General features: G+C 43.1%; 1 protein-coding gene across 1 annotated transcript in view; it reads right to left on the bottom strand.

Moving 5' to 3' along the window:
* Nucleotides 1–1,312: 1,312 nt before the first annotated feature.
* The window catches only part of LOC145414589 (uncharacterized), a 54,576-nt gene continuing 43,341 nt past the window's right edge, over nt 1,313–12,547 (bottom strand). The window contains exon 5 of the mRNA XM_080284115.1: nt 1,313–1,446. Within this exon, the coding sequence (XP_080140241.1) occupies nt 1,313–1,446 (134 nt within the window). The remainder of the gene's footprint in view (nt 1,447–12,547) is intronic.

Genomic DNA, 12,547 nt, shown 5'->3' with positions numbered 1-12,547 from the left:
TCCGATGTTATTTCCTCCAACGCTAGACGATTTAGTAATTTCACTCCTGGAACCTCTTTCATTCTCTATTCCTGTGACTATTTGATACTATTATTTAGCTCTGTAGTGAAAAGGAAGATGGAGGCTATGTTTAATCTTCCAAACTTCGAAAAGTCTCTCCTAGGCTGAATATAATCGTGTGAAGATAGAAAGACTACTGAAAAACGAGTCAACGGAATCAAGGGGTTAGCTTTGCTTTAAGAAAAAAATTGGGAGCTGGAAATGTAATATTTTCATTGATAATGTATCGGCGGTGGAAAAAAAACTCTTACTTTATTCCGACCAACATCAGACGATTAGTAATCAGCTTGTGCGAGTAAACCAGTTCCGTTAGTGAAAGGAAACCAACAATAGTAAAAACATGAGGTCGACGTTGTGGTGACTAAAAATACAAAGGTGGTTATGAACTTTCTTACTAATGTTGTTTGTGACCCACACTAACTTAAACCTACAGTAGATCCAGTGGACTGCAGGCTAAAGTTGATCTTCTGCAGTCTGCCCTCTTCCTTTTGGGGGACAGGGAGGGAATTGAGGGGCGTTTGTATAAGTGAGTAGCGGAACGGTCAAACTACAACATATCGGTGACCTTGCATGAAGGGGTCCTCTCCGGATCAGGAAATCAAACACTTTTTTTTTTTTCTTTTTACTGAACAAATATGCATGCTTACCGTTCCGGCCCGACTCTTTGGTCAGGCAAGGGTGCTGTGTTTGAGGTTCGTGATCAGGCAGGGTTTACACTGCACACGAACCTTGTTATTTAAGCTGAACCAGGTTTCTGGCAAAATTGGCAAGGTGAACTAACCACTGACTGAAAACTTCTTTGCATTATATTTCTGCTAATGTCATATATTTTAAAATCAGGGCTTGAACGTTGATAGCAGAACTGCCCCACCCATGTTTGGTGTGTGCAAGCCGGTTGCTATATAGACGTATTCTGATAAAAGGCTACCTCTGGGAAATGCATCCATAAAGCACATGTCGGCACATATGAAGCCAATGGAGTGAGTCATTAACTAAATCAGACTCACAGGCAGATAGACAGATAGACAGATGGACAGATAGACAGATAAATAGGAAGGTAGGTAGGTAGACAAATAGTTGGATAAACAGAAAGATATACAGATGAGATATATGCGTAGACTGACAGACACCAGACAGAGAGACAAATAGACCAGTAGACCGATAGACAGACATATAGTTAAATAAACAGATAGCTGGGCAGCTAATTGGATGCATGAATAGATATACCGACAGACAAAGAAGACATGTGTCCTTAATCCAATTGCCGCCTCACGCCGTGCATGCAGTTCTGAGATGCAGCTTTGCCATGTGTTGCTGACTGATACCGTGCTGGTGCTGGGTGGATGTGAGAGTGAGGGCGAGTTGTGGCTGCAAAGACACAACAACCTGCAAAGGAGAGGAGTAAAATTGTTGTAATTCATGGAGATATGACGGAAGATTACAGCCGCAGTTAGAATGGGATAATAATGACCTTTGCAACAGAAAGGAGTAATACTGTTGAAAGATATGATTAGGAGGAATAATAGAATATGATCTGTAGCAGACAAGAGTAATAACTATTACTTAACCACCTGGATCCTGTGACATTTTTCACATGATTTTTAATAAGAAGATATTGTTTTATTCAAATAGGGTAGAAGTCTTGTGCTGGTATGATTACTGAAGACTACTTTTGGCTTGTCCATTCAGTAAAAGTCTGTCCTGATGTTAGTAATATCTGGTGGTAGCATGAACAGTGTGAATAAGTACACCATTGATGTGAAAGGATTAACTCTTACAGTATCATTACGTCTTCAGCAACAGAAAGGAATAATAGTGTTGTGTAGGTGAGCTGTCTGGGAAAATTAGGATTAAAAATCACTCTACAGTAGAAGTGACTGTATTATTTCCCTTAACTCTTCAGTACGAAGAATTCTCTTATATTTTTGCTCCTACGACCATCAGGCTACTTTATCCAGATTAGGAAGAAATCACCCTCACAGTACCGGGTCCATTGCTGCAGCAACTACACGATTTTATTCAACTTAAGGTAGATTTCATCGCAATAAAAGTTAAAGAGACTGTAATCACCAAAGAAGACATTTTGCCAAAGTATGGGGTAGCCTAATTTCTTTAATCGATACTAAGTTTAAGTAGACAGACAGGTAGATAGATAGATAGATAGATACGTGGAAAACAGATAGATAGCTAGATAAAGAAAGAAAGATAGAAAACCAAGTAGACTAATAGCTTGACAGCCAGGTGGAAGATCGTGAAAAAGAAACAGGGATGTGGGAGGGCATTCCGTAAAGAGAAGCAGGGGGAAAAATATAGGGGAAGTGAGGAAGAGAGGTGAGGCAGGGAGGTGAGGAAAAGGAGTGAGGCACGGCAGGGGAGAGGAAATGGGGGTGAAGCAAGGGTGCCGAGACAGAGGATGAAGCGGGGGGGGGGGAGGGAGTGAGGCAGAGATGATGAAGTGGTGACGATACAGGGAGGTCAGGAAAGGGAATGAAGCAAGGAAGGTGAAGCAAGTGGATGAGACAGGGGAGATGAAACAGAGAGTATGGGGTCTGGGAGGTGAATCATGGCTGTTGAAGAATGGGAGGTGAAGCAAGGGAGGAGAGGCAGAGGAGATGATGAAAGGGTGGAGGTCAGAGGTTGTGCGGCAGGTGAGGTGGATAGGGATAATGAGACAGAGGATATGAGGCAATATGATGAGGCAGAGCTGGTGAAGCGTGGTTGAAGCAAGTATAATGAAGCAGGAAGTTAGGCAGGGGTGGTGAGGCAGGTAGGGTGAGGTAGAGGTGATGAGGCAAGGGATGTGAGGTAAGATAGTGAGGCAAGGCTATTGAAGCGTGGTTGAGGCATGGGAGGTACGACAGGGGAAGTGAGTTGGGGTGAGGCAGGGTAAGTAATGGTCGTGGATGAAGACAGTGGATAAGAAGAATAAGGTTCTGTGTTAACTTGCTGATCTCAAGAGTAATGGTGCCAACATGGTATTTTTTTTTTTTCTTGGGTGTGCCATTAGTTACTGTGTGTGTGTGTGTGTGTGTGTGTGTGTGTTTTGGATCGATTTGCCTAGTTTAATCCTTCAATCTTTCTACTAGTATAATAGTCTCTCTCTCTCTCTCTCTCTCTCTCTCTCCCTCCTTATTTGTCTCAATTTTAATTTTCCGGTTCTTTGTCTCTCCTCTCTCTCGTGCGTCCCCCTCTTTCCCTACACGTTGCTTCGCCTTCTCCCTTTGTCTCTCCTCTCCTTCCTCCGTTTCTTTCTCGCTCATGTCTCCTTCTCCCCTCCTCTTTCGTGTGTGCCTTCTCTTCAACAAGTGAACGGAGAAAAGGAGGTGAAAAGAATGAAAGAGAAGAAGGGAAGGGAAGGGAAGAGAAGAAAGAAGTGATGACGTAGGGTGAAGAGAAAGGTGAGCACAAGACCATGATCGGAAAAAATCAGGAGAGATGTGTAGTTTGACGGGCATATATCAACACATACTGACAGATTAAGTGGTGATAAGTAAATGGGTAACCATGATAGACAATTGAAAAGACAGACAGATTAGAAGATAGATATCCTGACTTACACAGAGCAAGATAAAAAGACAAATAAATAGAAATGGGTAGAAATACAGTTAGGTAGACTGATGAATGTAAAGGGAATGACAGGGGTACAAGTAGGGAACTGAACATGAGGAGAGGTCTCTCTCTCTCTCTCTCTCTCTCTCTCTAAATCAGCTTATTGCCCGCACCCGAGTGAACTTACTGGCAATAATATCATTCCACTATTTAGTCCGGCAATTATGAAACTCTTATAATTATAATGTGAAAAAGCAATTGAGTTACGGAGATGGCAACACTGGGTATCGACTGTCATTATTCTGTCTCGTTCTTGATCGGAATGAAGTATTTTAGTATCTACGTCCCCAGTCGTATAATTTTCCGTGCAAGATAATTATGATAGATACGTTTGACTGTTTCTTACCTTGACTTATGTGCAGATCTTCACTCCATCCCTGACCAACTTCCTGAGTCTGCTGGAAGTGAGAGAGAGAGAGTAATCACTATCATCACCATCATTACCATCAACATCATCAACAACATCAACATCATTATCATCATCACCACCATCAACAGCATAAACATTATATGAACATCATCATTAACGGCATTACCATTATCATTCTTCCACAGTTTTTCCGGTTTCCATGGTAGGAGGAACTAGAATGTAATCCCTTGATCCTTCAGCATGTGTAAATCATGGAATATATTAAGAGGAAAGAAATGAGATGGGAAGAACGACAGGAAGTAGAGGTAAATAAATAAGAGGAGGAGTTGAGAGGAAAAGAAAGGGGGTTCACTAAAAATATGAAAGCTTAGAAGAAAAAAATGTAGCAGGTGGAATGAACTGAATAGAGAACAGGAAGAGGCAAGAGGAGGGAAAAGAATACAGGCGGTGAGATCCATTAGGGATATTTTGAGTCCGGTTGGGTACCGTAGAGGGAGTGGGGAAAAGGTTGGGAAAAAACAGAAAAGAAAGGAGAGGGAGAGGTGGTAGGAGGAGAGAGATAGGGGAGCAAATGTGAAAGTTAGGAAAAGTCAAAGAGAGAGAATGAAGGGTAGGGACACGGAACAAGAGGGGAAGGAGTGAGTAGGAGAGGAAGAAGGGCTGGATAAGGAAAGGAGAGACAGGGAGAGGTACGAGAGAGGAAGGGGAAGATAGAGTAAGAGAGGTAAAGGAAGGGCAAAAGGGCAAGGCCGACGGTAGAAGAGAGAAGAGAGAGAGAGAGAGAAGGTGAAGGGGCAACGAGTGGGAGAAATAGTGGGAGAAAGTAAAAGGCACTGTGAGAGAATGAAGGGTGAGCGTAGGAGACTAGAGGGGAAGGGAGAGGGTAAGAGAGGCAGGATGGAAGTTAAGAAAGGGCAGGATAGGATAGGGAAGGGGGAGGAAGAGGGGAAAGGAGAGGGTATGAGGGGTAGGAGAAGGAGAAAGGGACAGGGTGAAAAAGGAGAGATGCGAAAGCTAAAGAGGCAAAGGAAAAGGACATTTGAGTTAGGGAGAAGCAGAAGACTGGAAGAAGAGATGCAAGAAGATGGTATGAGGAAGTAGGAGAGAGACAGAGGGGCAGAGTGATGTGAAGGATGGAAGAGAGAAGGAATAGGGAAGGAGATGGCAGACGGCAGGAAGGCAGGGTAAATAGGGAACTGGCTGACCGTTTTTCCTCTGAGAGATCTTAGTTTGTCTTGGGTTCCGGTGGTATGTGAGGCCAACATGTGGGGTTGATCAAAGGGCATGAGAGAGAGAGAGAGAGAGAGAGAGAGAGAGAGAGAGAGAGAGAGAGAGAGAGAGGCAGATAGAAAAAGACAGAGAAAGTATGAAAGAGAATGGACAGAGAAAAGTGGTTATTTAAAGAAAGAGGTAAGGGAAGGGGAAGGCACGTAAAGAGAGGAAGAAATAAGTGAGACGATAAGAGGACAGTAAGAAGAGAATGAACGAATATTAAAAAAAAAAAATGAGAGAAGACATTCTGTGAATCACGGGTGCAGAGAAGAGAAAAAGGAGCAGCAAACGAAGGAGGAGGATATATAGAAAACAGATGCAAAGAGGAAAACATGAATTTAATAAGAAAGAGAGAAGGTGAGAAAAGAAGTACAGGGGTAAGAGGAAGAAGGTAAAATGGTGGGGAGCAATGGAATGAGAGAAAAGAGAAGAGGAAGGGAAGGAGAGGAAATAGAAGGAATGGCGCTGACAGGGAGGGAAAGAATGTGATGATATGGGACGAGGAAATGTGTGAGGGACAGGAAACAGCAGAGAGAGAGAGAGAGAGAGAGAGAGAGAGAGAGCGAGAGAGAGAGAAAGAGAGAGAGGGAGAGGGAGAGATGCCACTAAAAGGGTTAGTTTACTAATACAGGAGTGCCACGTGCTAGGGTAAAGGAGACGTTACCGCCCTGGTGATTCTCTCTCTCTTTCTCTCTCTCTCTCTCTCTACACACACACACACACACACACACACACACTCAAATCAAAGGCAATTTAAGGAAATCCTGTGCCTGTGAAGTTGACCCAAGAATATCGAATGTGTGAATGATGGTTAAATGCGCGTATCATCCATTTCACTGGGCACTGTTGGTAGTATTGTACTGCGGATGGCTGGTCATGTTCCTCGATTCTACACGCACCATATATCAACCGGAGATATCATTAGGATGATGATGATGATGATGATGATGATGATGGTGATGTGGAGAAGGAAGACGAGAAAGAGGAGATGCAAAAGGAATGGAAGATGGAGAACATTCAGTGAAAGTTTTGCTTGAAGGGACACCCTATCAAGGCCATCCCGGCTTTGTAAATCCACATGCTTAGTAAAGAAATATTTACAAAGACTGTAGGAAGCTAAAATTAGTCAATCGCATGCTTCATGAGAAAATAGGCATTATGAGAACCACAGAAAATCCAGCTTCGTGCATCTATATATTCATCTTTGAATATATTTTTGTTTAACTTTATAAATTCACATGTTCAGTAAGAAAGGATTTACAAATATATGCCACTTTTTAATGTCAGTTTTTATCAGGGAGTAGGATTGTTGCTGGGTTGTAAGGCAAATAAGGCTTTATGTGAGTGGGATCCTATAGATGGGCGATTGTTATACGCACGGTTTAAATCAAATCATGGCAACATCAGTCTGTTTGTGTGTTATGCACCTACTAATGATGCACTCGATGAAAGGAAAGACACATTTTATGAAAAGTTGCAAGAAGGAGTAGGAAGGGTACCTAGACATGATGTTTTGATCTGCGTTGGAGACTTTAATGCAGTAATGGGCTGTTCAAATGAGGGATTTGAGGCATGTATGGGTAAGATGGGAGTTGGTAGTAGGATGAGTGAAAACGGAGTGAGGTTTGGAAGCTTCTGTCTAGCAAATGACTTAGTCATCGGGGGCACACTCTTTCAGCATTGCAATATACACAAGACAACTTGGGTGTCGCCGTGTGGAAAATATAAAAATCAGATTGATCACATCGCTATCAGTAGGAGGCATAGAAGTTCTCTGCTAGATGTTCATGTTAAACGGGGAGCGGATATTGGTAGTGACCATCAACTCAGCATTGCAAAAATAAGGTTTAAACTTAAAAATCAGAAGAAGGAAAAATCTGGTGTTGGTAGATACGAAATTGTTAAGCTTAGAAGGGAAGGAGAAGAAAAGGAGGAATTCAGATTAGAATGTAGAAATAGGTTTTTGGTGTTAGAAACGTTGGAAGAGGGGGAGAGAACTGTAGATGAGATATGGGAGGATGTGAACAAAGTTTTGCATGAGACTGCTGAATGTACGATTGGAAGGAGACATAGATTCAGGAGAAGGAAATGGATATCAGAGGAAACGTGGGATATGATAAAAAAGAGAGGTGAGGCTAAATTGAGGAGTGAGATGCAATGCGTTGATGAACGAGAGATTGAATTAGCAAGAGCTGCGTACTGGAGTTTGAATTCAGAAGTAAGAAGGTTAGCTAGGAGAGATAAAAGAAGATGTGTGGATGAAAAGGTTGCAGAGACTGAAATCTTAATAAACAAAAATGATGGACAGAGTCAAAGAATAGCATATGAATCGATTAGAGAACTGAGTGGTAATGCAGGTAAACGCAAGGAAATACCAGTTAGAGACAGGGAAGGAAATTTATTGACCAAAGATGGAGATATTAAAAATAGATGGAAAGAGCATTTTGAGACAGTTCTTAATAGACCAATACCACCAGAAGAGGATATACCGTCTGCTCAGGAAGCTTTAAATATAGAAACAGGAGAGTTGAGGCTTGCAGAAGTGGAGAAAGCAGTAAAACAGTTGAAGAATAATAAGGCACCAGGGGAGGATGGTTTATTTCCGGAAATGTTTAAAGTGGAGGGGGATAGATTAATAATGATCTTGACCAAGCTATTCAATAATATATGGGTGACGGGGTTACTACCATCAGTTTGGAAGAATGGTGTAATTGTTAAAGTTCCGAAGAAGGGAGACCTGAGTGAATGTGGTAATTGGAGGGGAATCTCTTTGTCACCGATAGCTTTGAAAGTTTTCAGTAGAGTGTTGTTAAATAGGTTGGAGCCGGTGGTTGAGGGTATTCTGAGGGATGAACAGGCTGGTTTTAGAAAGGGACGTGGTTGCAATGATCAGATCTTTATAGTTAGGCATTTGATGCAGCAAGTTAATGAAATGAGAGTACCGTTAAGTCTTTGTTTTGTTGATTTTGGAAAGGCTTTTGATAGTGTTTCGAGAGAGACTATGGGGAAGATCATGAGACATTATGGAATACCAGAGGAGTTTGTGAGGGTCATTATGAACATGCATGAGGACACATTTTGTAAAGTGATGGTTGATGGTTGTCTGAGTGATTTGTTTGAAGTCAAGTCCGGAGTAATTCAAGGTGGTGTTCTATCGCCTTTACTATTTATAATGGTCATTGATTACATTATGAAACGCGTTGGAACAGAAACCGGTGCAGGTATACTTTGGGGAGAGAACAGGAAACTTTGGATTTAGATTATGCAGATGATATAGTTTTGATCTGTGATGGGCCAGAAGAGATGCAGAGAGTGTTGGACTGTTTGGTGAGTGAAGGTCGCAAGGTGGGTTTGGTTATTAATTGTGGAAAAACTGAAATAATCAATATGAATATGGAAAATGCGCAGGAATGTGTAATTGGAGGTATGGTTGTAAAGCAAGTTGATAGGTTTAAATATTTAGGTACTTATTTAGCCAAGGATGGTTCTTTGAACTTTGAATTCGAGGAAAGGTTAAAGAAGGCTAATCAGGCAATGGGAATGCTTAAAAATATTTGGAATAATAAAAATTTTTCTGTGCATACAAAAATCAAACTTTATAAGGTAATGGTTAGGAGTATCTTAATTTATGGACACGAGTCTTGGTACAGCACAGTGACTATGGAAAATAAATTCTTGGTGTTTGAAAACAAAGCACTTAGAAGAATATTAGGAGTTAAGTGGTGGGAAAGGATACCAAATAGTAGAATTAGAGAAATAACGGGAATGCAGCCGGTCGATGAATATGTTAGGTTCTCACGATGGAAGTGGCTAGGACATTTGTATAGGAGACAGGGAATAGTACGAGGTACACCAGGGTGGGTGGCACTTGGTAGGAGAGGTAGAGGAAGGCCAAAAGAGACGTGGGTGAGGACAATGAGACGGGAAGCTGGAGATGAGTGTTGGGGAGATCTTGAGGAGTTAGCACAAGATAGGATGTGGTGGTGTGAGTTCATCGAGGCCCTATGCATCCCCGAGGGTGCCACAGGAAATGATTGATTGATTGATTTTATCAAGAAATCATTTACAAGGACCACAGGAATACCAGCTTTGAAAATTTGTGTGTGTTTAGTGAGGAAAAAGCCAATAAAAACAACTAACTAACTGGATGGCTAGCCTGTGCGCCCTATGGCTAGAAAATCATGGAAATTTCTGGGAGGCCAAGGAATTAGTTTTTACACATTCTCCAGTTTTGCCTCCCCTGTTGTTTTTTGGTGGTGGTTGTCGTGGTTCTGTTTGATAAGAAGAAGAAGATAAGGCAGGAGGGGAGAGAGGGAAGTGGGGATAGGGGTTGCAAAGTAAGTGAGGAGAAGAACAGCGGATGAGGAGGGTGGAGAGTTAAGGGTGGAAAAATTGTGAGAAGGGGTAGAGAGGGGGCAGATGAGAATAAGAGAACAACCAACTAAGCAAACCTACATCATTTTGCTCTCAAATCACACCATCTGATTCATTATCTGTTCCATGCATTTATCCTTCCCTCCTCTTATTCCCCGTTTGACATTTTTCCTTATATTTTGATGGACATGGGTGTGGGGAGAAGAGAAAGGAATATGGTAAAGACAGGGGGAGGGGGTAACTGGAGGGAGGGAATGGTAGAAGCGTTGGTGGGTATAGCTACGGGATTGTGGAAGACATGAATAGAAATTGAATGAAGGCACATCGATAGGTGATGGAGGGGAAAATGGAAGGGAGAGAATATAAAGGGAGGAAATAGGGTGAGAAAAATGAGAAGTGGTGGGTAAAAATGGAGAAAAGTAAGTTGGTGGTTGAAAGAAACGAAGGGAAGGAAAAAACAGAGAAGGATAAGAAAGCAAGAGAACAAAGATCGAGAGGATATATTATGTGGAGAAGGAGGGGGAGAAGAGACGGAAAGGAAAAAAATAAAAAAGGAATGAATAAGTGTGGGGGAAAATGAAGGAGGAAGTGTAAGGGGTAGCGTTTGGAAGGGAGGAGGAGGAAGAAAGAGGAATAGTAAAGAGGGAAGAAAGGAGATAGACAGGAGTAAATTGAGGGGAAGTAGTGAAGCGCAGAGGAAGGAGAAATAGGGAGGACCGAGGAATTGATGATACTGGAGGGAAAATGGGGGACAGAGAGGGTAGAAAATGGAGGGATAGAGAACAAATTATAGTAAGGGATGGGAAGGGGGGTGGAATGAAGAAGGGAAGACAAAGGTAAAAATGGGGAGGAAGTGCGAAGATGAATATGAAGAAAGGAAGAGAGGGGAAAGTTACGGAAGCTAAAGAAAGAGAATGCGTAGGAGGTGAAAGGGATTGATAGACGTGAGAAAGAGGGTACATGTGGGTGGGATGTGCAGTGATGGACGAGAGCAATAGAAAGAAGTGTAGGGTGAGGGAAATTTAAGAGGAAGAAGTACAAAAGAGAAAACATGGGCAAGAATTAGGGAATGAAGGACACGTGATGGTGAAGTGAAGGGAAGGAAAGAAACCATAAACCAGAGAGAAGAGGAGCTTACCATGGAACAGAATGAGAGAGAAGGAATAAGTGATACAAGGGAGGGAAGAGTAACAGAGGGCAGAAAGAGATGGATGGTGGTGGAGGTGGGGGTGGGTAGTGGTTGGGAGAGAGGGGAGGGGGATCATTAGAGTGTGAGAATTGGAGGAAAGAGTGTGAGGGAGGAAGAAAAAGAGGTTGACAGGAGAGATAAAAGAGGGGGGGTGAGGGGGAGCAGAAACTGAGCTAGAGAGAGGAGAAAAGGGGTTTGAGAAAGAGAAGGAGGGGAGGGGGGAGATAGGGAAACGGGTGACAGAGGAGATACAAAAAGTGAGAGGGAGGAGAAAAAGGGAAAACGAGAGGGGGGGGGGGTCAGTGTCAGAGGGAGAGGTAAGGGGAGAAGGTAGTGAATGGAAATTCAAAGGAAAGGGAAGAGAGGAGATATGGAGAGGAGTGAAGAGAGAGCACATGATAAGAAAGGAGACAAAGAGAGAAAATGAGGTACAGAAGAGGGGTGGGGATAAAATTAGGCAGGAAGAAGAATGTGACTGTGTGAATGGGAGGAGAAACGCGACATAGGAGAGAGAGAGAGAGAGAGAGAGAGAGAGAGAGAGAGAGAGAGAAAGAGAGAGAGAGAGAGAGAGCAGATACGAGACGACAAGAGGGGAAGGGATGAAAGAGAAGTAAGAAAAGATGAATGTGCAATAGCAAGAAGGAGATAAGTAATGGAGGGCAGGGTGAGGGGAAGAGAAAAAAGGAAAATAGAGAGGACGGCATGCAGGAAGAGGAGAATGGGATGAGGCTGGAGATGGAAAGGAAAGGGAAGAGAAAAGGAAGGAGAGGAAGGGAAAAGCGTATATAGGAAGGGAAATGAGGTGGCGGCAGATAGTGAGAAAGAAGAAGCCGAGGTAAGGAGGGAAAGAAAGGACGAGAAGGTAAGGAGGGAGCGATAGAAAGCGTATGTATAGAGAAGGAAGGAGAGGAAGAGGAAATGGATGTAAAGAAGGAAAGGGAGGAAGAGGCAGCGGACGTAGAGAAGGAAGGAGAGGAAGAGGCAGCGGACGTAGAGAAGGAAGGAGAAGACGAAGCGGAGGTAAAGTAAAAAAAAAAAACAAGAAGGACGTAAAGATGGAGGGAGAGGAACCGGAAGGAAAAAGGAAGGGATCGGAAGAGACGTAGTAAAGAGGGAGGGACCGGAAGAGAGGAGGTAAAGAGGGTGGGACAGGGAGAGAGGAGGTAAAGAGGGGGGAAAAGAGACAAAGGGAAGAAGGTAACGAGGGATGCAGAGGACAGTACGTAGGTAAAGAGAGAAAGAGAGAGAGAGAGAGAGAGAGAGAGAGAGAGAGAGAGAGAGGTAACAAGGTAAAGAGAATGAGAAAGCAAGAGACGGTGAAAAGGTAGGGAGAGGATAAAGAAGTGAAATGGGAGAGAGACTTGGAGGTGAGGTGTATGTCGCGACGGGAAGGATGGTTTGTGAAGGAGGATGTGGGAAGAGACAGAGGAAAGGAAGAGAGGCTGAGGGGAGGGAGAATGAGGGATATAGAGTGAAAGCAGTAGTGAGGAGGCTGATTCGGTGGTTTTGTGCTAGTCTTACATTCAGAGGATTCACCAGAGTGGCGGGTTCGAGCCCCACTGACAGTCATTGGGATTGTGGTCTGGACGCTCACGATTAGTTAGAGAAACAGTCTAGTGTAGGACCGGAGGAGAGTTTGATACGAGACTGATGGCAAGGAACAGTATGATTGG

This window comes from Coenobita brevimanus, chromosome 13 (assembly GCF_032717465.1).
Source record: "Coenobita brevimanus isolate Jiangsu-jjx chromosome 13, ASM3271746v2, whole genome shotgun sequence".
In the NCBI taxonomy this organism is placed as follows: Eukaryota; Metazoa; Arthropoda; class Malacostraca; order Decapoda; family Coenobitidae; genus Coenobita; species Coenobita brevimanus.
This window is presented reverse-complemented; position numbering and strand designations above follow the sequence as displayed.